Source organism: Tachyglossus aculeatus, chromosome 2 (genome assembly GCF_015852505.1).
Source record: "Tachyglossus aculeatus isolate mTacAcu1 chromosome 2, mTacAcu1.pri, whole genome shotgun sequence".
Taxonomy (NCBI): domain Eukaryota; kingdom Metazoa; phylum Chordata; class Mammalia; order Monotremata; family Tachyglossidae; genus Tachyglossus; species Tachyglossus aculeatus.
The window spans coordinates 131,611,363-131,639,061 of NC_052067.1; the positions used below are offsets into that span (position 1 = coordinate 131,611,363).

Below are 27,699 nucleotides of genomic sequence, written 5' to 3' on the forward strand. Positions count from 1 at the left end.
TATTCTGAAGACTTGACACCCGTCCACATGTTTTGTTTTGTTGCCTGTCTCCCCCTTCTAGACTGTGAGCTCGCTGTTGGGTAGGGACCGTCTCTATATGTTGTCAACTTGTACTTCCCAAGTGCTTAGTACAGTGCTCTACACACAGTAAGCGCTCAATAAATACGACTGAATGAATGAATGAATGAATGAGTCAGAAGGACCTGGGTTCAAATGCCAGCTCTGCCAACTGCTTGCCATGTGACCTTGAGCAGGTCACCTAATTTGTGCCTCAATTTCCTCAACTGTAAAATGAGGACACCCATTCTCCCGCCTACTTAGACTGTAAGTACCATGCGGGACAGGGACTGTGTCTGGTCTAATTAAAATATTCCTACTCCATTGCTTAGAACAGTGTTTGACACGGAGTAATAATAATAATAATAATAATAATAATAATCATAGCATTTATTAAGCGCTTACTATGTGCAAAGCACTGTTCTAAGCGCCGGGGAGAATACAAGGTGATCAGGTTGTCCCATGTGGGGCTCACAGTCTTAATCCACATTTTACAGATGAGGGAACTGAGGCCCAGAGAAGTTAAGTGACTTGCCCAAAGTCACACAGCTGACAAGTGGCGGAGCCAGGATTTGAACCCATGACCTCTGTCTCCAAAGCCCGGGCTCTTTCCACTGAGCCACGCTGCTTCTCAAATACATATATGTATGTATTATATTATGTATTATGTATATATTATGTATTATGAGTAAGAGCATAACAAATACCATAAAAAACTTTTCTTGGTTATATGTCGAGAAAGTAACGATCGGAGAAATTAATCGGAGAAGGCCTTCTTTTTTTTATGGATGGTATTTGTTAAGAGCTAAATATGTGCCAAGCGAGTTACTAAGCACTGGGGTGGATGCAAGCCAATCAGTTTGGATTTACACCATGCCCCACATGAGGCTAACTACCTGGGCTATATTGGATAAGTAGGAGTGAGAGAGTTTACACTGTAGTAAAGCTAATTATAAGGAACTTCTTGACGTGGAGAGGAATTAGCCTTCAGGGAAAACTGGGCCAGCAGGCTGGGGTCTTGGCATAGTGGATAGATCACAGAAGGTCATGGGTTCTAATCCCAAGGTCATGGGTTCTAATCCCACCTCTGCCACTTGTCTGCAGTGTGACCTTGGGCAAGCCACTTTACTTCTCGGGGCCTCCTTTACCTCATCTGTAAAACGGAGATTAAGACTGTGAGCCCTGTGTGGGACAGGGACTGTGTCCAACCAGATTAGCTTGTATCTAATCCAGTATTTAGAACAGTGCTTGACACATTGTAAGCACTTAACCAATGATCACAATCTGAATTTTTTAGCTATTCTGCTGGCTAAAGAAAATGAATGGGCTTTTTAAAAATCGATGATGATGATTCACTCATTCAGTCATATTTATTGAGCGTTTACTCTGTGCAGAGCACTGTACTAAGTGCTTATGATGATGATGATATGATACTTGTTAAGCACTTACTATTTGCCAAGCATTATACTAAGCACTGGTGTAGGTGCAAGGTAATCTGGTCAGACATAGTCCCTGTCCCACGTGGGGCTCACAGTTTAACTGGGAGGGAGAACAGGAATTGAAGCCCCTTTTATAGATAATAATGGCATTTATTAAGTGCTTACTATGTGCAAAGCACTGTTCTAAGCACTGGGGAGGTTACAAAGTGATCAGGTTGTCCCATTGGGGGCTCACAGTCAATCCCCATTTTACAGATGAGGTAACTGAGGCACAGGGAAGTAAAGTGACTTGCCTAAGGGATCTCCCAACTGCCTATCTCTCCCCACTTCAGTCTATACTTCACTCTGCTGCCCGGATTATCTTTCTACAGAAACATTCTGGGCGTCACCCTCCTCCTCAAAAATCTCCAGTGGTTGCCTATCAACCTTCTCATGAAGCAAAAACTCCTCATTCTCGGCTTCAAAGCTCTCCATCCCCTCACTCCCTCCTACCTCACCTCCCTTCTCTCCTTTTCCATCCCAGCCCGCATCCTCCGCTCCTCTGCCGCTGCTAACCTCCTCACAGGGCCTCGTTCTCGCCTGTCCCGCCATCGACCCCTGGCCCACTTCCTACCTCTGGTCTGGAATGCCCTCCCTCCTCACATCTGCCAAACTAGCACACCTCCCTCCTTCCAAGCCCTCCTGAAAGCTCACCTCCTCCAGGAGGCCTTCCCAGACTAAGCCCCCCTTTTCCCCTGCTCCGCTTCCCCTCCCCATCTCCCCGACTCCCTCCTTCTTTTGTACCCCCTCCCAAACCCACAGCGCTTGTGCACATATTTACATATTTATTATTCTATTATTTTATTAATGATGTGTATATATCTATAATTCCATTCATTCATATTGATGCTATTGATGCCTGTTTACTTGTTTTGATGTCTCTCTCCCCAGTTCTAGACTGTCAGCCCGTTGCTGGGCAGGGATTGTCTGTATTTGTTGCCGGATTGTACTTTCTAAGTGCTTAGTACAGTGCTCTGCACACAGTAAACGCCCAATAAATATGATTGAATGAATGAATGAAGGGTCACCCAGTAGACAAGTGGCAGAGCCAGGATTAGAATCCAGGTCCTCTGAATCCCAGTCCCATATTCTTTCCACTGGGGCACCTAGCTTCTCACTATCAATCAATCAATCGTATTTATTGAGCACTTACTGTGTGCAGAGCACTGTACTAAGCGCTTGGGAAGTACAAGTTACTCTCTCACTAGGACACACTGCTTCTCTGCAGTTGGTTACGATGTCCAATGGAAGGGAAAACTGACCGCTGGTCGGGAAAGTGGGTTTCTGCAGCAAATTCATCTTAAAAAAGCAGCCGCCAGAGATTTACTAGTCAGGTAGCATGTAGGGTGTCCAGTCTTCCTAGCCCAGTGCAGTTTGGCCTTTCCTCTGTTCTTCTAGCGCGCTTTCCAAAGTCCCTTTCACTCCTCAGCAGCTCACTGCCCGTGTTAGCTGTCACCTTATTATGTGGGAAGCAGATTTGGCTTTTCTTTGAGCTGACCTACCATTTTGGACTTGCGTCTCCATGCGTATTCATCTAACAGCAAAAACAAATATGGAGAGCTGGAGGGAATTTTGAGCACAGTTTAGCCCTGGTGACCATACACGGAAAAGAATATGAAGCCAGCCTTTTCCCACTGCACACCCAGTGGGAAAATAAGAAGGTTGAGAAACTCTAGTGGGGTCCCAGATATTCAGTATCCCAGGTTTCTCCTGGTTGCCACACCCCCATCCCAGCTCCTATTGAAGATTCCCAAAAGCCACCGCCTCCTCCCCCCCATTCTCTCTTCCCATTCATTTTTGTTCCTCCCTCCCCTTCCCCTTCTGCAATGCTCTGACTTGCTCCCTTTATTCATCGCCCCCTCCCAGCCCCATAGCACTTATGTCCGTATCTGTCATTTATTTCTATTAGAGTTTTTCTCCCTCTCTAGACTGTCAGCTCATTGTGGGCAGGGAATGCACCTGTTTATTGTTATATTGTATTCTCCCAAGCGCTTAGTACAGTGCTCTGCACAGAGTAAGCGTTCAATAAATATGACTGAATAAATGAATGAATGAATGAATCTCTGAATGGAAGCGGATGAATGCCTTTGGCAATCCCCAAATAGAGAAGCAGCGTGGCTCAGTGGAAAGAGTTCGGGCTTTGGAGTCAGAGGTCATGGGTTCAAATCCTGGCTCCGTCAATTGTCAGCTTTGTGACTTTGGGCAAGTCACTTAACTTCTCTGTGCCTCAGTTCCCTCATGTGTAAAATGGGGATGAAGACTGTGAACCCCCCGTGGGACAACCTGATCACCTTGTAACCTCCCCAGTGCTTAGAACAGTGCTTTGCACATAGTAAGCACTTAATAAATGCCATCATTATTATTATTATAACCATCCTTCCAAGTCAGGATGCGGGACTGAACAAACAGACGAATGAGAAACCGGGGATGATTTGGGAGAAGCAACTTTGTAAATAGCTTTCAGAACCTATTAGACCTTAAGACACTCTTTTAGATCAGTAAACATTCTACTTTCATCTGTGAATATTTGAATTGGCCTGGAATTATTCTAACTGACCCGCAAGCATACTCTGTAGCCTGTAAACTTTCCACCTGATCTGCAAAATTTGCATTTGCTTCACCCACATTTTCCCACTCCCTTCCCTCCCCAAACTTGTCTCCTTCCTAGCTCCTTTTATCAGTAGCCTAAGTGAGCAAAATCATCTTAATGCAGTACAGTCTTTCCAAGTTCCCCAAAGGCACCCGAACAGATTTGCCTAAGCAAACTAAAAAATGAACAAGGTGTTTCTTTTAGTGCACTATCTGATTTACCTTGGACCTCAGGCACATGAATTAAAAAAAAAATCAGAAATCACAGCATATAGATGTGACACTAGGTCACCCACGCTCTTATTTGATCTTATTTAGAAAGGATAATTAGATTTTCTAGGAGAAAAAAACAACGTATCCCCTTCCCTCATATAAGGTTCTAAGTTTAGATCTGATGCTCTATTTTAAACAGCATAGATAATTTTTATCTGGGTGTACTTCAAAACCCAGTCGGGGATATGGCATTTCTGCAACGGACAATGAGGGCAGGTAATGAGTGGTTGAGGGGAGAGGTTCCTCAAAAAGAACATGTGAGAAGAGAGAATTTTGTCAGATGGGCTCCGCTCTGAGTCACAAAGGAAATGTTTTCTCTTTTCTCCGGCTCCGGCTGCTGCTGCTGTTTTTAGTTTTCCCCAAAAGGGTTGCTCAACCCCGGTGAGTATTTCAGCTTGTCTCTCTGTGTGTGTCTGTGTGTGTGTGTGTGTGTGTGTGTGTGTGTGTGAGAGAGAGAGAGAGAGAGAGAGAGATATGGGGATCTGAATTCATTCATTCATTCAATCGTATTTACTGGGCACTTACTGTGTACAGAGCACTGACCTAAGCGCTTGGGAAGTACAAGCTGGCAACATATAGAGACGGTCCCTACCCAACAGCAGGCTCCCAGTCTAGAAATATGAGAAGCAGCGTGGCTCAGTGGAAAGAGCCCGGACTTTGGAGTCAGAGGTCATGGGTTCAAATCCCGGCTCCGCCACTTGTCAGCTGTGTGACTTTGGGCAAATCACTTAACTTCTCTGTGCCTCAGTTACCTCATCTGTCAAATGGGGATTAAGACTGTGAGCCCCCCATGGGACAACCTGATCACCTTGTAACCTCCCCAGTGCTTAGAACAGTGCTTTGCACATAGTAAGCACTTAATAAATGCCATTATTATTATTATTATTGTTCTTTGTGCCTCAGTTCCCTCATCTGTAAAATGGGGATGAAGACTGTTAGCCCCACGTGGGACAACCTGATCACCTTGTATCCCCCCAGAGCTTAGAACAGTGATTTGCATATAGTAAGCACTTAACAGATACCATCATCATTATTATGAGGGAGGGCACACAGAAAGCACTTTGATTTTCACCCCACCCTTGGATTACTTATGTACATATTCACCTATAATTTATTTTAATGTCTTTCTCCCTCCCTCCCCCTCCTCTGGCCAAGGAGATTGCAGGCTCCATGTGGCCAGGGGTTACATCTACCAACTCTTTAATAATAATAATAATAATAATAATAATAATAAAAATAATGATAATAATAATGGTATTTGTTAAGCGCTTACTATGTGCCAAGCACTATTCTAAGGGCTGAGATAGATACAAGGTAATCAGGTTGTCCCACGTGGGGCTCACAGTCTTAATCCCCAGTTTACAGATGAGGTAACTGAGGCACACAGAAGTAAAGTGACTTGCCCAGGGTCACACAGCTGATAAGTAGCGGAGCCAGGATTAGAACTCACGACCTCTGACTATCAAGCCCGTGCCCTTTCCATTAAGCCATTCTTTCCACTAAGCAACTCTATGACATTGTACTCTCGTAAGCACTTAGTACAGTGCTTCGCGTGCAGTCAGTGCTCAACAAATACCACTGATTGATGGATGGATCGATCGTATATGATAGGAGGGAGGGGAGAAAGATAAAGGACATTTTGGGAGAACAGCTGAGACGTCAGGGCTACAGTTCTGCCCTAAATCACCTTTGTGGGAACCAGAAAAAGACATTTCTAAGGATTGACTGCGCTTCAATCAATCATATTTACTTTGAGCCCATTGTTGGGTAGGGACTGTCTCTAAATGTCGCCGACTTGTACTTCCCAAGTGCTTAGTACAGTGTTCTGCACACAGTAAGCGCTCAATAAATATAGTTGAAGGAATGATGATTGAATTTATTGAGTGCAGAAGACTGTATTAAGTGCTTGGAAGAGAGTACAGTGTAACAGTGAGCCCACAGTGAGCTCCGAGCTTAGAAGGGGAGACAGATATGACTATAAATTGATACATTATTGGTATGTACTTGAGTGCTGAGAGGTAGAAGGAGGGGTGAATAAAGGAAGCAAATCAGAGCGACGCAGAATGGGGAGGGAGTCAGGGAGATGACAAATCCCTTCTGGATGAATTTTCTCTTTGGCCCAGCAGTTATTCGGCTCTTGAGGATTTAGTTTTGCCCAAGCCTACGCGGACGGATGCTCAACGGAACGGACGGGGAACTCACATTCCTTGGTATTCGGAGGCGCCAGCAGGCAGGAGTAGCAAACCATTCCATAGATGTTCCTCGGACGGTTTTCCAACATGTAGTAACTGCAAAAAGGAGAGGGCAGGGCAAGCGATCCAAGTGAGTGGGTACAGTCATGAGCCAACGGACGGTGACCAATTATCGTCGGAGATAAAATCGCTATTAATTGGCAGAACCTTCATTAACATTTTGATGACATTATAATTTTCAACGGGTTGTGGACTGCTTTCATCCCCCCACAGCGGCTACACCACAGAAACCATGAATCAGCCGTGAAATAGAGATCACGCGGCTCGGAAACAGCGTTCTCCCTGCCAAAGTCGAGCCAACTCAGAAGATCCCGAGGTGGGATTTTGTCTGAACCAGGATGGTGGAGCCCAAGCAAGCTGCCGTAAAGTGTACTGAGCGTCTCTCCTGGGTCTCTTTACTTCTCTGAGCACCTGAAGGATGGAACAGACCGTCTCTGTATGTTGCCAACTTGTACTTCCCAAGCGCTTAGTACAGTGCTCTGCACACAGTAAGCGCTCAATAAATACGATTGAATGAATGAATGATGAATAAAATGCTTAATGAGTTATAGACTGCTCCAACCTAAATCCCCCCTCTCTTTCGCTCTCCTCTTTCTCTCTTCATCTACAATAATAATGATAATAATAATTATTATTATGGTACTCGTTAAGTGTTGACTATGTGCCAAGCACTTCTAAGTGCTGGGGTAGATACAAGTTAATAGGGTTGGATGCAGTCTCTGTCCCACAAGGGACTCCTGGTCTTAATCTCTAGACTGTGAGCCCACTGTTGGGTAGGGACCGTCTCTCTATGTTGCCAACTTCTACTTCCCAAGCGCTTAGTACAGTACTCTGCACACAGTAAGCGCTCAATAAATACGATTTAATGAATGAATGAATGAATCTCCATTTTACAGATGAGGTAAGTGAAGCACAGAGAAGTGAAGTGACTTGCCCAAGGTCACACAACAGACAAGTGGCAGAGCCGGGATTAGAACGCAGGTCCTTATTACTCCCAGGCTCATGCTGTACCCCCTAAGCCACTCTGCTTCTCCCCTACAACAGTGGTAATAATAATCAAGATAGTAATAATAATAATTGTGATATTTGTTAAGCGCTTACTAGGAGCCCAGCTCTGTGCTAAGTGAAGAGTAGGTGCAACTTACGCACATTTATATCACACATACACACAAACCTGTCCTTCTTAAAGGTGACGACACTTTCAATAATCCAGTGGAGGCTGAAAAGAGGGACGCACCCACCTATGGTGTTTACATTTTTTTTTGTGTGGCCTTTTTTAAAAGTGCTTACTATGTACGCAGTGCCAGGGAAGATACAACCTAATTAGATGGGTCACAGTCCCTGTTATTATTGTTAATAATAATAATACTAATGGTATTTGTTAAGTGCTTACTGTGTGCCAAGCACTGTTCTAAGCGCTGAGGGAGATATAAGGTAATCAGGTTGGACATATTCCCCATCTCACATGAGGCTCACAATCATTAAGTGACTTGCCCAAGGTCACACAGCATACACGTGACAGAGCCAGCATTAGAACCCAGGTCCTTATTGAGAGATCCTTGCTGTGCCAACAGTGGGGTGTAGGGGGGTGGTACGGAGGGGTGTAACTCAGTTTTCAGCTGCCACTTGGCGTCCAAAGCAGTGTGGCTCAATGGAAAGAGCCCGGGCTTTGGAGTCAGAGGTCATGGGTTCAAATCCCGGCTCCGCCAATTGTCAGTTGTGTGACTTTGGGCAAGTCACTTCACTTCTCTGGGCCTCAGTTCCTCATCTGTCAAGTGGGGATGAAGACTGTGAGCCCCTCGGGGGGACAACCTGATCACCTTGTAACCTCCCCAGCGCTTAGAACAATTCTTTGCACATGGTAAGCGCTTAATAAATGCCATCATTATTATTATTATTATTCTTATCCTATAACCGCCCTGAAGTCAGTCAATAGTTTTTACTGAGGCTTACTGTGTGCAAAGCGAGGGGAGAGTAGAATGTAACAATACAATAGACACATTCCCTGCCCACAACAAGGGGCATAACTCAGTTTTCAGCTGCCACTTGGCATCTGAAGCAGCGTGGCTCAGTGGAAAGAGCCTGGGCTTTGGAGTCACCGGTCATGGGTTCAAATCCTGGCTCCGCCAATTGTCAGCTGTGTGACTTTGGGCAAGTCACTTCACTTCTCTGGGCCTCAGTTCCCTCATCTGTCAAATGGGGGTAATAATAATGATGGCATTTGTTAAGTGCTTACTATGTGCAAAGCACTGTTCTAAGCACTGGGGGGGATACAAGGTGATCAGGTTGTCCCACTTGGAGCTCACAATCTTTATCCCCATTTTGCAGATGAGGTAACTGAGGCTCAGAGAAGTTAAGTGACTTGCCCAGGGTCACACAGCAGACATGTGGCGGAGCTGGGATTCGAACCCATGACCTCTGACTCCCAATCCCGGGCTCTTTCCACTGAGCCACGCTGCTTCTCAAGACAGTCTTACAGTCTTCTGTAAGCGCGCTGTGGGCAGGGAATGTGTCTGTTTATTGTTATATTGCACTCTCCCAAGCGCTTAGTACGGTATTCTGCACATGGTAAGTGCTCAATAAATCCAATTGAATGAATGAATGACATGGGAAAAGAATGGGAAACAACAGAAAAACCAAATATCTGCTTGAGGAGCAGCGCGGCTCAGTGGAAAGAGCCCGGGCTTTGGAGTCATGGGTTCAAATCCCGACTCCACCAAACGTCAGCTGTGTGACTGTGGGTGAAGACCGTGGGACAACCTGATCACCTTGGAACCTCCCCAGCGCTTAGAGCAATTCTTTGCACATGGTAAGCGCTTAATAAATGCCATCATTATTATTATTATCATCCTATAACCGTCCTGAAGTCAGTCAATAGTTTTTCCTGAGACTTATTGTGTGCAAAGCGCCGGGAGAGTAGAATGTAACAATACAACAGACACATTCCCTGCCCACAACAAGGTTTGGGGCCCGGAAATCGAGCCCCGGCGTTCCTGTCCACCAGACTGGTCTGTCTCCTGACTGTACTAATATCGTTCCCCAAATTAAGTCCAAAACACTTAGACATCTGTTCTTCAGGGTTTGAACACGGAGCTATTGGGGAGGAGATTTTATCAGCAAGTAATTAAGACTAACGTGTATGACTAAAAGCCTCTCTACGTTGGGCGCTTGTAAAGATCGGCCCTTGCCAATTGTTGGCACTGCGTTTGAGACCCACAGTGCTTGGTGTTGTTTTGGATTCGACTTGTTCGTGTTGCAACCTTCCTGAAATTTCTCTGTCCTGAGAGACTTGGGCCATTTCTAATTGCTGCCCCGGTGTGGTTTATCTTCTTGGGCTTGCTCTCCGATGCCCCTGGCTAGGCAATGTTATTTGAGGTTTTGCTTTGTTATATCTTTGAATGATTTCTTCTGTTCTCCTTGGGTTTTTCTTTTTATAGTATTTGTTTAAGTGCTTACCACGCATACTGTGTGCCAGGCATTGTACCAAGCTAATCGGGTTGGACACAGTCTATATCCCACATGCTCACAGTCTTCATCCATCATCAATCGTATTTATTGAGCGCTTACTATGTGCAGAGCACTGTACTAAGCGCTTAGAACAGTGCTTCGCACATAGGAAGCGCTTAACACATGCCATCATTATTATCCCCATTTTACAGATGAGGGAAGTGAGGCACAGAGAAGTGAAGTGACTTGCCCGAGGTCACACAAATGGCGGAGCCGAGGTTTGAACCCAAGTCCTTCTGACTTCTAGGCCCGTGCTCTAACCGCTAGATCATGTTGGTTTTCAACACTCAAGCGCTTAGTACAGTGCTCTGCACACAGTAAGCGCTTAACACATGCCATCATTATTATCCCCATTTTACAGAGGAGGGAACTGAGGCACAGAGAAGTGAAGTGACTTGCCCGAGGTCGCACAAATGGCGGAGCCGAGGTTAGAACCCAAGTCCTTCTGACTTCTAGGCCCGTGCTCTAACCGCTAGATCATGTTGGTTTTCAACACTCAAGCGCTTAGTACAGTGCTCTGCACACAGTAAGTGCTCCATAAATACGATTGAATGAACACTGACTCACGTTTGCTGTTAACGTTGTTTCCCATCAGCTCACTCTAAATTAATTATTATTATTGATGGCATTTATTAAGCGCTTACTATGTGCCAAGTGCTGTTCTAAGCACTGGGGAGGATACAAGGTGATCAGGTTGTCCCACGGGGAGCTCACAGTCTTAATCCCCATTTTCCAGATGAGGGAACTGAGGCACAGGGAAGTTAAGTGACTTGCCCAAAGTCACACAGCTGACAAGTGGTGGAGCCGGGGTTTGAACCCATGACCTCTGACTCCAAAGCCCATGCTCTTTCCACTGAGTCACGCTGCTTCTCCTCTAAACATCTTCTAGACTGTGAGCCCACCGTTGGGTAGGGACCGTCTCCATATGTTGCCAACTTGTACTTCCCAAGCGCTTAGTCCAGTGCTCTGCACACAGTAAGCGCTCAATAAATACGATTTAATGAGTGAACGAATGAATCCTTCTGAGAAGCCCAAACATGAGTGCCAAATGTCCACATTCACTCCGCCACGCAACAAAAAGGTCCCAAGCTGGGCTGATTCTCTCTCTTTCTCTCTCTCTCTCTCTTTCTCTCCATTTCTGTTTCTCTCTTTCCCTCTTTCTCTGTCTCTCTCTCCCTCCACCCTCTGTCTCTGTCTCTCCTTCTCTCCCCCTCCTACCTCCCCCTCTCTCTCCCTCCCTACCTCCATCTCTTTCTCCCTATTTTCCCTTAGAGAAGCAGCAAGGTTCAGTGGAAAGATCCCGGGCTTTGGAGTCAGGGGTCATGGGTTCAAATCCCAGCTCTGCCAATAGCCAGCTGTGTGACTTTGGACAAGTCACTTCACTTCTCTGGGCCTCGGTTCCCTCATCTGTAAAATGGGGATGAAGACTGTGAGCCCCCCGTGGGACAACCTGATCACCTTGTAACCTCCCCAGCGCTTAGAACAGCGCTTTGCACATAGTAAGTGCTTAATAAATGCTATTATTATTATTCCCTTTCTCCCTTTCTTCCCTTTCTTTCACCCCTCCCCATCCCCCTTTCTTTCCTCTCTCTCTCACCCTCTCTGAACTGGTAGACACATTCCAAGCCCACGATCTACACAATCTAGAGTTTACAATCTGGGCTTGGATCAAGCAATCTGGTTATGAAGCACACGGCTTGGGCTTGGGGCAACCGATCATCAATCAATCAGTCAACAATATCTTTTGAGGGCTTACTGTGTGTCGGGAACATTACGAGGCACATGGGAGAATACAAGAGAGTTGGTAGCGATGTTCCCTGCCCTACTGAGGCCCTACTGAGAGCTCACCTCCTCCAGGAGGTCTTCCCAGACTGAGCCCCCTCCTTCCTTTCCCTCTCCTCCCCCTCTCCACCCCCCCCATAATAATAATAATAATAATGATGGCATTTATTAAGCACTTACTATGTGCAAAGCACCATTCTAAGCGCTGGGGAGGTTACAAAGTGATCAGGTTGTCCCACGTAGAGCTCACAGTCTTAATCCCCATTTTACAGATGAGGGAACTGAGGCCCAGAGAAGTCAAGTGACTTACCTAAAGTCACACAGCTGACAAGTGGTGGAGCTGGGATTTGAACCCATGACCTCTGACTCCAAAGCCCAGGCTCTTTCCACTGAGCCACGCTGCTTCCCTAGCCACGCTGCTTCTCATCTTACCTCCTTCCCCTCCCCACAGCACCTGTATACATGTATATAAGTTTGTATGTATTTATTACTCTATTTATTTTATTTGTACATATTTATTCTATTTATTTTATTTGGTTAATATGTTTTGTTTTGTTCTCTGCCTCCCCCTTCTAGACTGTGAGTCCCCTGTTGGGTAGGGACCGTCTCTATATGTTGCCAATTTGTACTTCCCAAGTGCTTACTACAGTACTCTGCACACAGTAAGCGCTCAATAAATACGATTGAATGAATGAATGAATGAATGCCCACAATGAGCAGCCCGGGCCCGGGAGTGAGAGGACCTGAGTTCTAATCCTTGCTCTACCAAATAGCTTCCTCTGAGCCCCAGACTGAGCCCCTTCCTTCCTCTCCCCCTCGTCCCCCTCTCCATCCCCATCTTACCTCCTTCCCTTCCCCACAGCACCTGTATATATGTATATATGTTTGTACATATTTATTACTCTATTTATTTATTTATTTATTTTACTTGTACATATCTATTCTATTTATTTTATTTTGTTAGTATGTTTGGTTTTGTTCTCTGTCTCCCCCTTTTAGACTGTGAGCCCACTGTTGGGTAGGGACTGTCTCTATATGTTGCCAATTTGTACTTCCCAAGCGCTTAGTACAGTGCTCTGCACATAGTAAGCGCTCAATAAATACGATTGATTGATTGATTGATCTGAGACCTTGGGCAAGTCACCTAACTTCTCCATGCTTCAGTTCCCTCGGCTGTATAATGGGGATTAAGTACTTGTTCCCCCTCCTACTTAGGTTGTGAGCCCCATGTGGGACAGGGACTATTCCTGACCTAATTAACTTGTAGCTACCCCAGCTCTTAGAACAGTGTTCGGCACATAGTAAGTGCTTAACAAATACCGTAAACCAAAAAAAAAAAACCAAAATCAAGCTTTCAGTTTAGAGTTTACAATCTGGGCAACTTGGGTTTAGGGCTAGGAAACTGGGCTTGGAGCAAACAGCCTAGCCCGGGGGCTAGGAAACTTAGACTTAGGGCAAACAGCCTGGGCTTGGGCCACAGTCTCTTCTGGTTTCTGAAAAAGTTGATGAGCCAAAGAAACCTTGTCGTACAGTTATTCCCGCTCTCTGCGCTCTCCTGTTCTTGGCCAAAAGTTGAAGCAGGCCCGCTATGGAAATAGAGGCACTTGGTGAGGTCCAGAGAGTAGTTGTGTGTGAAAGATTTGCCTCTTCCCCCTTTCCTCTCACGTGCTCATTCCTCCGTCCCTCTGCCAAGAAAGCCCCATGCCCTATTTATGCAACCCCGTGGGGGTCTTAATGAATGTGGAAAGCCTCCCTGCCAAACCATAAGTGAGGAGGGGAAAAGCAGAGGAGCCTGAGGAGCAGAACAGATAAATACAAGGGAGCCTGAATCCGCTAAAAGCCACAGCGGGTTGGAAAAAAATAAACACCCTGCATGCAGCTAATTGAACAAAGCTGCTGAAAGCCCCATGACATTTTCACAGCAACATTCACATGGCAGAAAGATTGGGTTCTGGAAGTAATAATAATAATAATGATGATATTTATTATCAATCAATCAATCAATCAATCGTATTTATTGAGTGCTTACTGTATTAAGCGCTTACTATGTGCAAAGTACTGTTCTCAGCACTGGGGAGGTTACAAGGTGATCAAGTTGTCCCACGGTGGGCTCGCAGTCTTAATCCCCGTTTTACAGATGTGGGAACTGAGGCCCAGAGAAGTGAAGTGACTTGCCCAAAGTCACACAGCTGACACTTGGCGGAGCTGGGATTTGAACCCATGACCTCTGACTCCAAAGCCTTTGCTCTTTCCACTGAGCCACGCTGACTGGAAAGCTTTTCTCTTAGGGAAAGCCAGCACCTGACATCGTTAGTGGATTTGTTAGTGGATTATTTTTTCCTTTGGTGTATGTTAAGTGCTTGCTATCAGCGCTTAGAACAGTGCTCTGCACACAGTAAGCGCTCAATAAATATTATTGAATGAATGAATGAAGAGATACGATTGAATGAATGAATGAATGAACCCCCTCCTCCCAGACTGAGCACTGTACGAAGTGCTTGGGAAGTACAAGTTGGCAACATATAGAGCCAGTCCCTACCCAACAGCAGGCTCACAGTCTAGAGGGGGGAGACAGACGACAAAACAGAACATATTAACAAAATAAAATAAATAGAATAAATATGTACAAATAAAATAGAGTAATAAATATGTACAAACATGTATACATATATATGGGTGCTGTGGGGAGGGGAAGTAAGGTGGGGGGATGGGGAGGGGGAGGAGGGGGAACATAGGGTAATTCATTCATTCATCCAATCGTATTTATTGAGCGCTGTGTGCAGAGCACTGTACTAAGCGCTTGGGAAGTACAAGTTGGCAACATATAGATTGTGAGCCCTATGTGGGGGATAGGGGTCACATCTGATCAATTTTCTTGTAAATCCCCTAGTCTCTGGTGAAGCATGGCATTGTGGATGGACAACGGGCCTGGGAGTTGAGGTCATGGGTTCTAATCCCAGCTCCGCCACTTGTCTGCTTGAGCAAATCACTTCCGTTCTCTGTGCCTCAGTTCCCTCATCTGTAAAATGGGGATTAAGACTCTGAGCCCCTTGAGGAACAGGGACTGTGTTCAGTCCGATTTGGTTGTGTCCACCCCGGCTCTTAGTACAGGGCCTGGCACATAGTAATGACTTAACAAGCGCTTAGTACAGTGCTCTGCACACAGTAAGTGCTCAATAAATACGATTGAATGAATGAATGAACGAATGAACAAATCCCATAGTTATTATTATTATTGGTATTATTATCGGCACATAGTAAAGAGTTAACAAGAGCTTAGTACAGTGCTCTGCACACAGTAAGCGCTCAATAAATATGATTGAATGAATGAATGAACGAATGAACAAATCCCACAGTTATTATTATTATTGGTATACACTAAGTCCTTAAAATACCATGATTTTAAAAAGTTAGTTTGATTTTTCTCATGTCCACACTGCTTAATGGAAAAGGTTGGGTGCCTGCATTAAGTATCAAATATGCTCCCCCAAATCTGCGGCGAAGATAGCAGGAGCATCTAGAACCCCTCCCACTGTTGGGAAGTGGGCTCACAGTCAAGAATGTGGCCTTGGCTATGTGATGTTTGACGAGGTCTGACTCTCCGAGAAGCTACCTGTACCTGTACCTGTATATATGTTTGTACATATTTATTACTCTATTTATTTATTTTACTTGTGCATATCTATTCTATTTATTTTATTTTGTTAGTATGTTTGGTTTTGTTCTCTGTCTCCCCCTTTGAGACTGTGAGCCCACTGTTGGGTAGGGACCGTCTCTAGATGTTGCCGACTTGTACTTCCCAAGCACTTAGTACAGTGCTCTGCACACAGTAAGCGCTCAATAAATACGATTGTTTGATTGATTGACAACGGTTGTGCCAGAGAAGCCTCAGGCAACTGACCTCTCAGGAAATTCCCCACCTATCAATCAGTGGTATTTATTGAGCGCTTACTGTGTGCAGAGCACTGTACGAAGCACTTGGGAGAGAACTAGAGTGTTGGTATCGATCAGTGGTATTTATTGAGTGCTTGCGGTGAGCAAAGCACTGTACTAGCAGGGAGAGGCAGCGTGGCTTAGCGGAAAGAGCCCGGGCTTGGGAGTCAGAGGTCGCGGGTTCTAATTCCGACTCCGCCGCTTGTCAGCTGTGTGACTTTGGGCAAGTCACTTCACTTCTCTGGGCCTCAGTTACCTCATCTGGAAAATGGGGATTAAAACTGTGAGCCTCGTGTGGGACAACCTGAGTGCCTTGTATCTACCCCAGTGCTTAGAACAGTGCTGGGTACATAGTAAGCGCTTAACAAATATGAATGAATGAATGAATAAATACCAAAATTATTATTATTACTCTCCCAAGTGTTTGTCTCCCCCATCTATTCATTCATTCATTCAATCGTATTTATTGAGCGCTTCTAGACTGTGAGCCCACCGTCTCTATATGTTGCCGACTTGTACTTCCCAAGCACTTAGTACAGTGCTCTGCATACAGTAAGCACTCAATAAATATGATTAAATGAATGAATGGACAAATACCAAAATTATTATTATTACTCTCCCAAGTGCTTAGTATAGTGTTCTGCACAAAGTAACAGCTCAAAAAATGCCACTGATGGATTAACTGATACTCACTCTATAGTATTCTCCCAAGCACTTAGTAATAATAATAATTATTATTATGGTATTTGTTCATTCATTCATTCGTATCTATTGAGCACTTACTGTGCGCAGAGCACTGTACTAAGTGCTTGGGAAGTACAAGTTGGCAACATATAGAGATGGTCTCTACCCAACAGTGGGCTCACAGTCTAGAAGGGCTTACTATGTGCCAAGCACTGTTCTAGACGCTGGAGTCGATTCAAGGCAATCAGGTTATCCCACATGGGGCTCACAGTCTTAGCCCCCATTTCACAGATGAGGTAATTGAGGCACAGAGAAGCTGAGTGACTTGCCCAAGGTCCCACAGCAGACACGTGGCAGAGCCAGGATTCAAACTCATGACCTTGGACTCCAAAGTCCGCGCTCTTTCCACTGAGCCACACTGCTTCTCCCTACCCAACAGCGGGCTCACGGTCTAGAAGGGGGAGTTGAGCAGGGAGTTGAGCCTCCTTCCCCTCCCCACAGCACCAGTATATGTGTATATATGTTTGTACGTATTTATTACTCTATTCATTTATTTATTTTATTTGTACATATTTATTCTATTTATTTTATTTGGTTAATATGTTTTGTTTTGTTGTCTGTCTCCCCCTTCTAGACTGTGAGCCCACTGCTGGGTAGGGACTGTCTCTATAGGTTGCCAACTTGTACTTCCCAAGAGCTGTAGTCCAGTGCTCGGCACACAGTAAGCGCTCAATAAATACGATTGAGTGAATGAATGAAGAGTTAGAACCCAGGACCTCCTGACAGGTGCTCTGTCCAATCTAAATATGATTGACTGATGGAGTGAGTTTGAAGTCTAGATGCCAAGGCCCTACTGAGAGCTCACCTCCTCCAGGAGGCCTTCCCAGACTGAGCCCCTTCCTTCCTCTCCCCCTTGTCCCCCTCTCCATCCCCCCATCTTACCTCCTTCCCTTCCCCACAGCACCTGTATATATGTAGATATGTTTGTACATATTTGTTACTCTATTTATTTATTTATTTATTTTACTTGTACATATCTATTCTATTTATTTTATTTTGTTAGTACGTTTGGTTTTGTTCCCCGTCTCCCCCTTTTAGACTGTGAGCCCACTGTTGGGTAGGGACTGTCTCTATATGTTGCCAACTTGGACTTCCCAAGCGCTCAGTCCAGTGCTCTGCACACAGTAAGCGCTCAATAAATACGATTGAATGAATGAATGAAGAGTTAGAACCCAGGACCTCCTGACGGGTGCTCTGTCCAATCTAAATATGATTGACTGACGGAGTGAATTTGAAGTCTAATCTAAATACGATTGACTGACGTTCCCTGCCCGCAGAGAGTTTGAAGTCTAGATGGAGAGCCGATCCGTGCCCTTCAGCTCTTTTGGTAATAAGAAGATGGTATTTATTAAGCGCTTACTATGTGCAAAGCGCTGTTCTAAGCGCCGTACTCACCCGGGGAGGCAAGGCCCGCATTCTGCGTCGTTCTCAGTGTCGCCCGGCGTCAGGACAGTGGCCCGGAAGAACCCCTCGCAGTCCTTGTGGCGCCTGCAGATCTGGTAACCTCCCTTGGAGAACTTCTCGGAAGGACAGGGGACACAGCCGTAGTCCTCGTCTTTGGTGCCGTAGCCGCACGTCTGGGATGGGAAACACAGGGATCAGTCACCGGGGGATGGCTCGGGATGTCGTGCGGCCTGCCACGACGCCCCGTGCTCCCTCTCCATGGCTCAGGAAGCCTGTTCCATGAGCGCTTAGAACAGTGCCTGGCACATAGTAAGCGCTTCATAAAAGCCATTGTCATTGCTATGTTGCCGACTTGTACTTCCCAAGCGCTTAGTGCAGTACACTCTGTACTAATAATCGTTCTCGCCTGTTCCGCTGTCTACCCCCAGCCCACGTCCTCCCCGGGCCTGGAATGCCCTCCCTCTGCCCATCCGCCAAGCTAGCTCTCTTCCTCCCTTCAAAGCCCTACTGAGAGCTCACCTCCTCCAGGAGGCCTTCCCACACTGAGCCCCATCCTTCCTCTCCCCCTCGTCCCCCTCTCCATCCCCCCATCTTATCTCCTTCCCTTCCCCACAGCACCTGTATATATGTATATATGTTTGTACATATTTATTACTCTATTTATTTATTTATTTATTTTACTTGTACACCATCATCATCATCATCAATCGTATTTATTGAGCGCTTACTATGTGCAGAGCACTGTACTAAGCGCTTGGGAAGTACAAATTGGCAACATATACAGACAGTCATATCTATTCTATTTATTTTATTTTGTTAGTATGTTTGGTTTTGTTTTCTGTCTCCCCCTTTTAGACTGTGAGCCCACTGTTGGGTAGGGACTGTCTCTATATGTTGCCAATTTGTACTTCCCAAGCGCTTAGTACAGTGCTCTGCACATAGTAAGCGCTCAATAAATACGATTGATGATGATGATGATGATATGTATATATGTTTGTACGTATTTATTACTTTATTAATTTAGTTTATTTGTACATATTTATTCAATTTATTTTATTTTGTTAATATGTTGTGTTTTGTCGTCTGTCTCCCCCTTCTAGACCGTGAGCCCGCCGTTGGGTAGGGACCGTCTCTATATGTTGCCAACTTGGACTTCCCAAGAGCTTAGTACAGTGCTCTGCACACAGTAAGCGCTCAATAAATACGACAATGAATGAATGAATGCTCTGCACACAGTAAGTGCTCAATAAATACGATTGAATGAATGAATGAATGCTCTGCACACAGTAAGCGCTCAATAAATATGATTGATTGATTGATTGATTGATTTATTATTAATATTCTTATCCACCTCAGCTAAAAGAGTTCCCTCTTCCCTGGCACCGGGCCGGGCATGGACCCTCCTTTCTTCCCACCCACTGCCTCTGCAGCAGCGTGGCTCAGTGGAAAGAGCTTGGCCCGTCTTCTCCCCTGACAACCTGCTTTGACCTGCACCGTGGCTCGAAGGGTAACATCCATCCATCCATTCATTCATTCATTCGTATCTGTTGAGCACTTACTGTGTGCAGAGCACTGTACTAAGCACTTGGGAAGTACAAGTTGGCAACATACAGAGACGGTCCCTACCCAAGAGCGGGCTCACAGTCTAGAAGGGGGAGACAGACGACGGAACAAGACATATTAACAAAACAGTGAGTTCACCGCCGGGAGGGATGAGAAGCAGCGTGGCTCAGTGGGAAGAGCCCGCCGGGCTTTGGAGTCAGAGGGCGTGAGTTCAAATCCTGGCTCCATCGATTGTCAGCTGGGTGACTTTGGGCAAGTCACTGAACTTCTCTGGGCCTCAGTTACCTCAACTGTAAAATGGGGATTAATACTGTGAGCCCCCTGTGGGACAATCTGTTCACCTTGTAACCTCCCCAGCGCTTAGAACAGTGCTTTGCACATAGTAAGCACTTAATATATGCCATTATTATTATTATTATTTGGAGTCAGATGTCGTGGGCTCTAGACTTCTAGACTGTGAGCCCGCTGTTGGGTAGGGACCATCTCTAGATGTTGCCAACTTGTACTTCCCAAGTGCTTAGTACAGTGCTCTGCACACAGTAAGCTCTCAATAAATATGATTGAATGAATGAAGGAATGAATGGATTCAAATCCCGGCTCTGCCAATTGTCAGCTGTGCAACTTTGGGCAAGTCACTTAACTTCTCTGGGCCTCAGTTCCCTCATCTGAAAATGGGGATTAAGACTGCGAGCCCCCTGTGGGACAACCTGATCACCTTGTAACCTCCCCAGCGCTTAGAACAGTGCTTTGTAATAGTAAGCGTTTAATAAATGCAATCATTATTATTATTATTATTAAGCAGGGCTCCAGTTCATTCATTCGTTCATTCATTCATTCAATCGTATTTATTGAGTGCTTACTGTGTGCAGAGCACTGTACTAAGCACTTGGGAAAGTACAATATAGCAATAAAGAGTGACAATCCCTGCCCACAGCAAGCTTGCAGACTAGAGCGTGGCTCTGTAGAAAGAGCCTGGGCTTTGGAGTCAGAGGTCATGGGTTCAAACCCTGGCTCTGCCAATCACCAGCTGTGTGACTTTGGGCAAGTCACTTCACTTCTCTGTGCCACAGTTGCCTCATCTGTAAAATGGAGATTAAGACTGTGAGCCCGCCGTGGGACAACCTGATCACCTTGTAACCTCCCCAGTGCTTAGAACAGTGCTTTGCACATAGTAAGCCCTTAATAAATGCCATCATTATTATTATTATGATTATTAGAGAGGGGAAACAGACATCAGTACAAATAAACAGGCATCCATATAAGTAATAATGATAACAATAATAATATTGGCATTTGTTAAGCGCTTACTATGTGCCAAGCACTGTTCTAAGCGCTGGGGTAGATACAAGGTAATCAGGTTATCCCACGTGGGGCTCACAGTCTTCATCCCCATTTTACAGATGAGGTCACTGAGGCCCAGAGAAGTGAAGTGACTTGCCCAAGGTCACACAGCTGACAAGTCACGGAGCCGGGCTTAGAACCCACGACCTCTGGCTTGCCAGCCCGTGCTCTTTCCACTGAGCCACGCTGCTTACGGATCTATACATAAGTACTGTCGTGGCTCAGTGGAAAGGGCCCGGGCTTTGGAGTCAGAGGTCATGGGTTCGAATCCCGGCTCCACCACATGTCTGCTGTGTGACCTTGGGCAAGTCACTTCACTTCTCTGAGCCTCAGTTCCCTCATCTGTAAAATGAGGATTAAGACTGTGAGCCCCATGTGGGACAACCTGATCACCATGTATCCCCCCAGTGCTTAGAACAGTGCTTTGCACATAGTAAGCGCTTAACAAATGCCATCATTATTATTATTATTACCGTGGGGCGGGGAGAGGGGGGAAGAGGAAAGGGAGCAAGTCAGGGTGACGCAGAAGGGAGTAAACTGATCGTTCGTGGCAATCACAAACTCTCAAATGGGGCTGGGTGCTCTCTTTGTCTCTCTTTCTCTCTCCCTGTCTCTCTTCCTGCCTCTCTCCCTCTCTCACCTCCTCTCTCCGGGTGGGAGGAAGGAAATGCCGATGTGAAAAAATCCTTGGCCTCATGATCACGACGGACCAACCTGTCTCCTCTGCAGCGCAAGTGGAACAGTGGTGAGGCAAGGCTAGGTCCCAGGCCCCATTAATAATAATAATAATAATGGCATTTATTAAGCGCTTACTATGTGCCAAGCACTGTTCTAAGCGTTGGGGAGGTTACAGTGTGATCGGGTTGTCCCACGGGGGCTCGCAGTCTTCACCTCCACTTTACAGATAATAATGTTAATAATAATAATAATGGTATTTGTTAAGTGCTTACTATGTGCAAAGCACTGTTCTAAGCGCTGGGGTAGATACAAGGTAATCAGGTTGTCCCCACAAGGGGCTCACAGTCTCCATCCCCATTTTACAGATGAGGGAACTGAGGCCCAGAGAAGTGAAGTGACTTGCCCAAAGTCACACAGCTGACAAGTGGCGGAGCCAGGATTTGAACCCATGACCTCTGACTCCAAAGCCCGGGCTCTTTCCACTGAGCCACGCTACAGATGAGGTAACTGAGGCACAGAGAAGTTAAGTGACTTACCCAAAGTCACCCAGCTGACAAGTGGTGGAGGCGGGATTTGAACCCATGACCTCTGACTCCAAAGCCCGGGCACTTTCCACTGAGCCACGCTGCTTCTCCATTCTTAACCAATGGGGCAGCTGAGGAATGGGGAGTCCTGGGAGAGAAGCAGTGTGGCTCAGTGGAAAGAGCCCGGGCTTTGGAGTCAGAGGTCATGGGTTCAAGTCTCGGCTCCGCCAATTGTCAGCTGTGTGACTTTGGGCAAGTCACTTGGCTTCTCTGTGCCTCAGTGACCTCAAAATGGGGATTAAGACTGTGAGCCCCCCGTGGGACAACTTCATCACCTTGTAACCTCCCCAGCGCTTAGAACAGTGCTTTGCACATAGTAATCACTTAATAAATGCCATCATTATTATTATTATTTACTAAATTAGGCCCTGGACCCCAACTTCTAATGGATGTTTCTTTGGACAAGAGCTTAGATTGTTTTTCAAGAGGGGGGTAGATGAGTGTGGGTGGAGTTTGTTTTTTAAGGCCCTGTGTGAAGGAGATGGACTGTGGAAAAACAGGATAGAAAGAAGAATTCTTTTGAAACGTGGTGTTGGAGAAGGCTTTTTTGTGAATACCATGGATTGCCCGAAAGACAAACATTTGGATTTTAGAGGAAATGAAACTAAAGTGGTCTTTGGAAGGCCAAATGACTCGACTTAGATGAGCATATTTAGGACACATAATCAGGAGGACTAATTTTCCTGAGAAGACACTAATGCTAGGAAAAGTCCAGGGAAAACGTGGAAGAGGCAGACCAGCAGCCTAGATTCATTCATTCATTCATTCAATCGTATTTATTGAGCGCTTACTGTGTGCAGAGCACTGTACTAAGCACTTGGGAAGTACAAGTCTGGTTAGAGACCACAGCAACAATAACGGAAGAGCCGTTAGAAAGGTTGCAGATGGTGGCAGAGGACAAGATGTTCTGGAGAAAGTATAACCGTAGAGTTGCTATAAATTGGAAATGACTCGATGGCACTTAATAATAATGATAATAATGATAATAATAATAATAATAATAATAATAATAATAATAATGAAGGCAATAGACCTTTCCAGGAGCAAAACTGAGTCTGCCAAAGACTCGGCTTCATCACCGACCATCTGCCCTTTCTGCAGCAGGGTCAATCAAGTCAGTCGATCATATTCATTGAGTGCTTACTGTGTGCAGAGCACTGTACTAAACGTTTGGGGGAGGACAATGTGAGAACGAGCAGACACATTGAATTCCCTGCCTATAACGAGTGTACTATCTAGAGGGGAAGAAAGACATTAATATAAGGGAGCAAGTCAGGGCGACGCGGAAGGGAGTGGGAGAAGAGGAAAGGAGGGTTCAGTCAGCGAAGGCCTCTTGGAGGAGGTGGGCCTTCTATAAGGCTTTAAAGGGGAGGAAAATAATTGTTTGTCGGATATGAGGGGAGAGGGAATTCCAGGCCAGAGGCAGGACTAAGCGCTCAATAAATACGATTGATGATGACTTGGGCGAGAGGTCGGCAGTGAGCTAGACAAGATGGAGGTACAGTGAGAAAGTGAGCATTAGAGGAATGAAGAGTGCAGTCTGGGTTGTAGTAAGAGATAGTGAATTGAGGTAGGAGGGGGTGAGATAATAATAATAATAATAATAATAATGATGGCATTTATTAAGCACTTACTATGTGCAAAGCACGGTTCTCAGCGCTGGGGAGGTTACAAGGAGATCAGGTTGTCCCACTGGGGGCTCACAGTCTTAATCCCCACTTTAGAGATGAGGTAACTGAGGCCCAGAGAAGTGAAAAGACTTGCCCAAAGTCACACAGCTGACAAGTGGCGGAGCTGGGATTTGAACCCATGATTTGTGACGCCAAAGCCCGGGCTCTTTCCACTGAGCCACACTGCTTCTCTAGAGATGCATTCATTCATTCAATCATATTTATTGAGCGCTTACTGTGTGCAGAGCACTGTACTAAGCACTTGGGAAGTACAAGTTGGCAACATATAGGGATGGTCCCTACCCAACAGTGGGCTCATGGTGTAGAAGGGGGAGAGTGAGGCGTCCTGGAATAAAAGTGTCCGTGGCATCGCTACGGGTCGGAAATGACTCAACAGCGTAAGACGGGACAAGGTATTGCAGATAGGAGGAAGTAATAGAGTATGCAGGTATGTAATATTATTAGTAATAATAATGATTTACCAGGAAAACTCTAGGGATCCACTACCAGAACAATGACAGATGGAGAGTGGGGCGTCCTGGGATAAATGTGTCCGTGGCGTCGCTATGGGTCGGAAATGACTCGATGGCATAAGATGGGACGAGATATTGCAGATAGGAGGAAGTAATAGAGTATACAGGTATGTAATATTATTAGTAATAATAATGATTTACCAAGAAAACTCTAGGGATCCACTACCAGAATAATGACCAATGGAGAGTGGGGTGTCCTGGGATAAATGTGTCCGTGGCGTCGCTATGGGTCGGAAATGACTCGACAGTGTAAGATGGGACAAGGTATTGCAGATAGGAGGAAGTAATAGAGTATACAGATATGTAATATTATTAGTAATAATAATGGTAACTATAGTATTTGTTAAGTGCATTTTATGTGCCAGGCACTGTACTCAGCACGGGGGTGGATGCAAACCCACTGTTGGGTAGGGACTGTCTCTATATGTTGCCAACTTGTACTTCCCAAGCGCTTAGTACAGTGCTCTGCACCAAGTAAGCCCTCAATAAATACGATTGATCGAGTACAGATGATGGGAGTTCTAAAATGCTTAGGTGACATGGAAATGCTGAGGGATAAAAGTGGTGTGTGTGTGTTCACGTGTGTACATGTAAATTTGCATACTTATCTATTAATGTTCAGGCTGTGTCAGTTAGTTTTCCCCTTTGGGCCATGATTGAGCGGTGGGTGCCAATCAATCAATCAATCAATCAGTCAATGGTATTTATTGAGCACTTACTGTGTACAGAGCACTGTACCGAACGCTCGGGAGAGCACAAACCAACAGATTGGGTGGTCCCATTCCCTGCGCTCAACGAGCTTACAGTCTGGAGAGGGAGACTAGCTGGGATACTGCCGGGAATCCGGGCAAGGAAAATGAGAGAAAGAGGAAAGGTGGGACTTACCATGTAGGGTTCCTCTCCCGGCTCACACTGCGGGCAGCCGTGACACATGCCAGTCGTCTGGTTGTAGTATTCGTTTTCTCCGCAGTTGGAGTATTCCGCGCGCGCCGAGTACATCAGAGACACCTGCGCCACAAAGCCAATGTTGGATTTCGGGGCCTCCTCATTCCTTTCCCAAATCCAGGACATTCTCCCACGCGGAGGACAGATACGTTCGCGCACCTGTTATTACCGGTGAGTCCAGAGGCCGGAGACTTCCCCTTTTTTTATGGTATTTGCTAAGCGCTTACTTGGTGGCGGGCACTGTAAGCAGCGTGGCTTAGTGGAAAGAGCCCGGGCTTTGGAGTCAGAGGTCATGGGTTCAAATCCCGGCTCCGCCAACTGTCAGCTGGGTGACTTTGGGCAAGTCACTTCACTTCTCTGAGCCTCAGTGACCTCATCTGTAAAATGGGGATTAAGACTGTGAGCCCCCAGTGGGCCAACCTGATCACCTTGTAACCTCCCCAGCACTTAGAGCACATAGTAAGTGCTTAATAAATGCCATTATTATTATTATTATTATTAACCCCGTGCTTATAGCAGTGCTTGGCACATAGTAAGCGCTTAACAAATACCAACATTATTATCATTATTATTATTACTAAGTGCTGGGGTAGATACGAGCTAATCAGTTTGGATGCAATCCCGGTCCCATGGGGCCTTTAGATTTAATCCCCATTTTACAGATGAGTTAACTGTACTTCCCAAGCACTTAGTACAGTGCTCTGCACACAGTAAGCGCTCAATAAATACGATCGATGATGATAACTGAGGTATTTGTACATATTTATTCTATTTATTTTATTTTGTTAATATGTTTTGTTTCGTTGTCTGTCTCCCCCTCCTAGACTGTGAGCCCGCTGTTGGGTAGGGACCGTCTCTAGATGTCGCCGACTTGGACTTCCCGAGGGCTTAGTCCAGTGCTCTGCACACAGTAAGCGCTCAATAAATACGATTGAATGAATGAATGAATGAATGAATGAAGTGCCTTGCCCAAGGAAAGAGAGCGGACAAATAGCGGAGCTGGGGTTAGAAGCACTGGTAACTTGGGTAAGTCACTTCACTTCTCTGTGCCTCAGTTCCCTCATCTGTAAAATGGGGATTGAGACCGTGAGCCCCATGTGGGCCAAGGAACTGTGTCCAGCCCGATTTGCTCGTATCCACCCCAGCGTGTAGTACGGTGCCTGGCTCATAGTAAGCACTTAAGAAATACCATAATAATACCATAATTATTATTATTATCTTGCTGCCCGGGGTCTACTTCATTCCATGGCCTAGGGTTCAGCTCCGCAGCACTGGAGTTATGTACCACCAGGGTTGGGGTTGAGATGGTAACATCTCCCTCCTCTTCTATCCCAACTCCCATTGAATCTGGGGAAAAATATGATGGACTCCTGACAGATCTTCAAATCCGTAAGTAATAGCGATCATAATACTGTGGCATTTGTTAAGTCCTTACAATGCGCCAAGCACTGTACTAAGCACCGCGGCAGATACAAGAGAAGCATATCGGACACTCCTCCCGTTTCACATAGGGCTACCAGTCTAAGCTGGCGGGCGAACAGTTATCGAACCCCCATTTTACATTCATTCATTCATTCAATCGTATTTATTGAGCACTCACTGTGTGCAGAGCACTGTACTAAATGCTTGGGAAGTACAAGTTGGCAACATATAGAGACGGTCCCTACCCAACAGCAGGCTCACAGTTTACAGATGAGAAAACTGAGGCCCAGAGAAGGCCTATGGGCCGGGCGTCAACTGGGAGGGGAATCCTTGGTGTGAGCAGGGTGGTCCAAGTGTGCAACCCGGATTGTTCCAAATTGCTCTCCCCGCCTTCAAAGCCTTACTGAATTCATCAATCGTATTTATTGAGTGCTTACTGTGTGCAGAAGATGGAGATGGGAGTGTAGGTATCAGGAAGACTTACCACCAGGAAGGGAAGCAGAGAGGTCCATCTGCACTCCCCAATGGGCGCCATGTTTTCTTGCTTCTTCACCTGGGAAAGACACAGCTAATCATTCATTCATTCATTCACTCGTATTTATTGAGCGCTTACCGTGTGCAGAGCACTGTACTAAGCGCTTGGGAAGTCCAAGTTGGCAACATATAGAGACGGTCCCTACCCAACAGTGGGCTCACAGTCTAGAAGGGGGAGATGGTCATCACCACGGGAGCCCCACGTGGGATGGGGACCGTGTCTAAAGGGATTAGTTTGTACCCACCCCAGCGCATAGTACAGTGCCTGGCATGCAGTAGATGTTTAACAAATACCATATTAATAATAATTACTATATACAAATACCATAATAACAATTGTTATTATTATATCCTATATAATATAGGATGGAACTGAGACTTTAGGATGTCTCGTGGATGAATTTGAAGCT

At 45.7% G+C, this 27,699-nt stretch overlaps 1 protein-coding gene across 1 annotated transcript in view; it reads right to left on the reverse strand.

Moving 5' to 3' along the window:
* Nucleotides 1-27,304, reverse strand: part of EDAR (ectodysplasin A receptor) — a 75,604-nt gene extending 48,300 nt beyond the window's left edge. Inside the window, exons 1-4 of the mRNA XM_038741812.1 lie at nt 27,240-27,304; nt 25,274-25,396; nt 18,011-18,192; nt 6,600-6,685 (exon numbers count right to left, since the gene is read on the reverse strand). Coding sequence (XP_038597740.1) covers nt 6,600-6,685; nt 18,011-18,192; nt 25,274-25,396; nt 27,240-27,290 — 442 coding nt within the window. The 5' untranslated portion in view covers nt 27,291-27,304. The remainder of the gene's footprint in view (nt 1-6,599; nt 6,686-18,010; nt 18,193-25,273; nt 25,397-27,239) is intronic.
* Between the last annotated feature and the right edge of the window lie 395 nt (nt 27,305-27,699).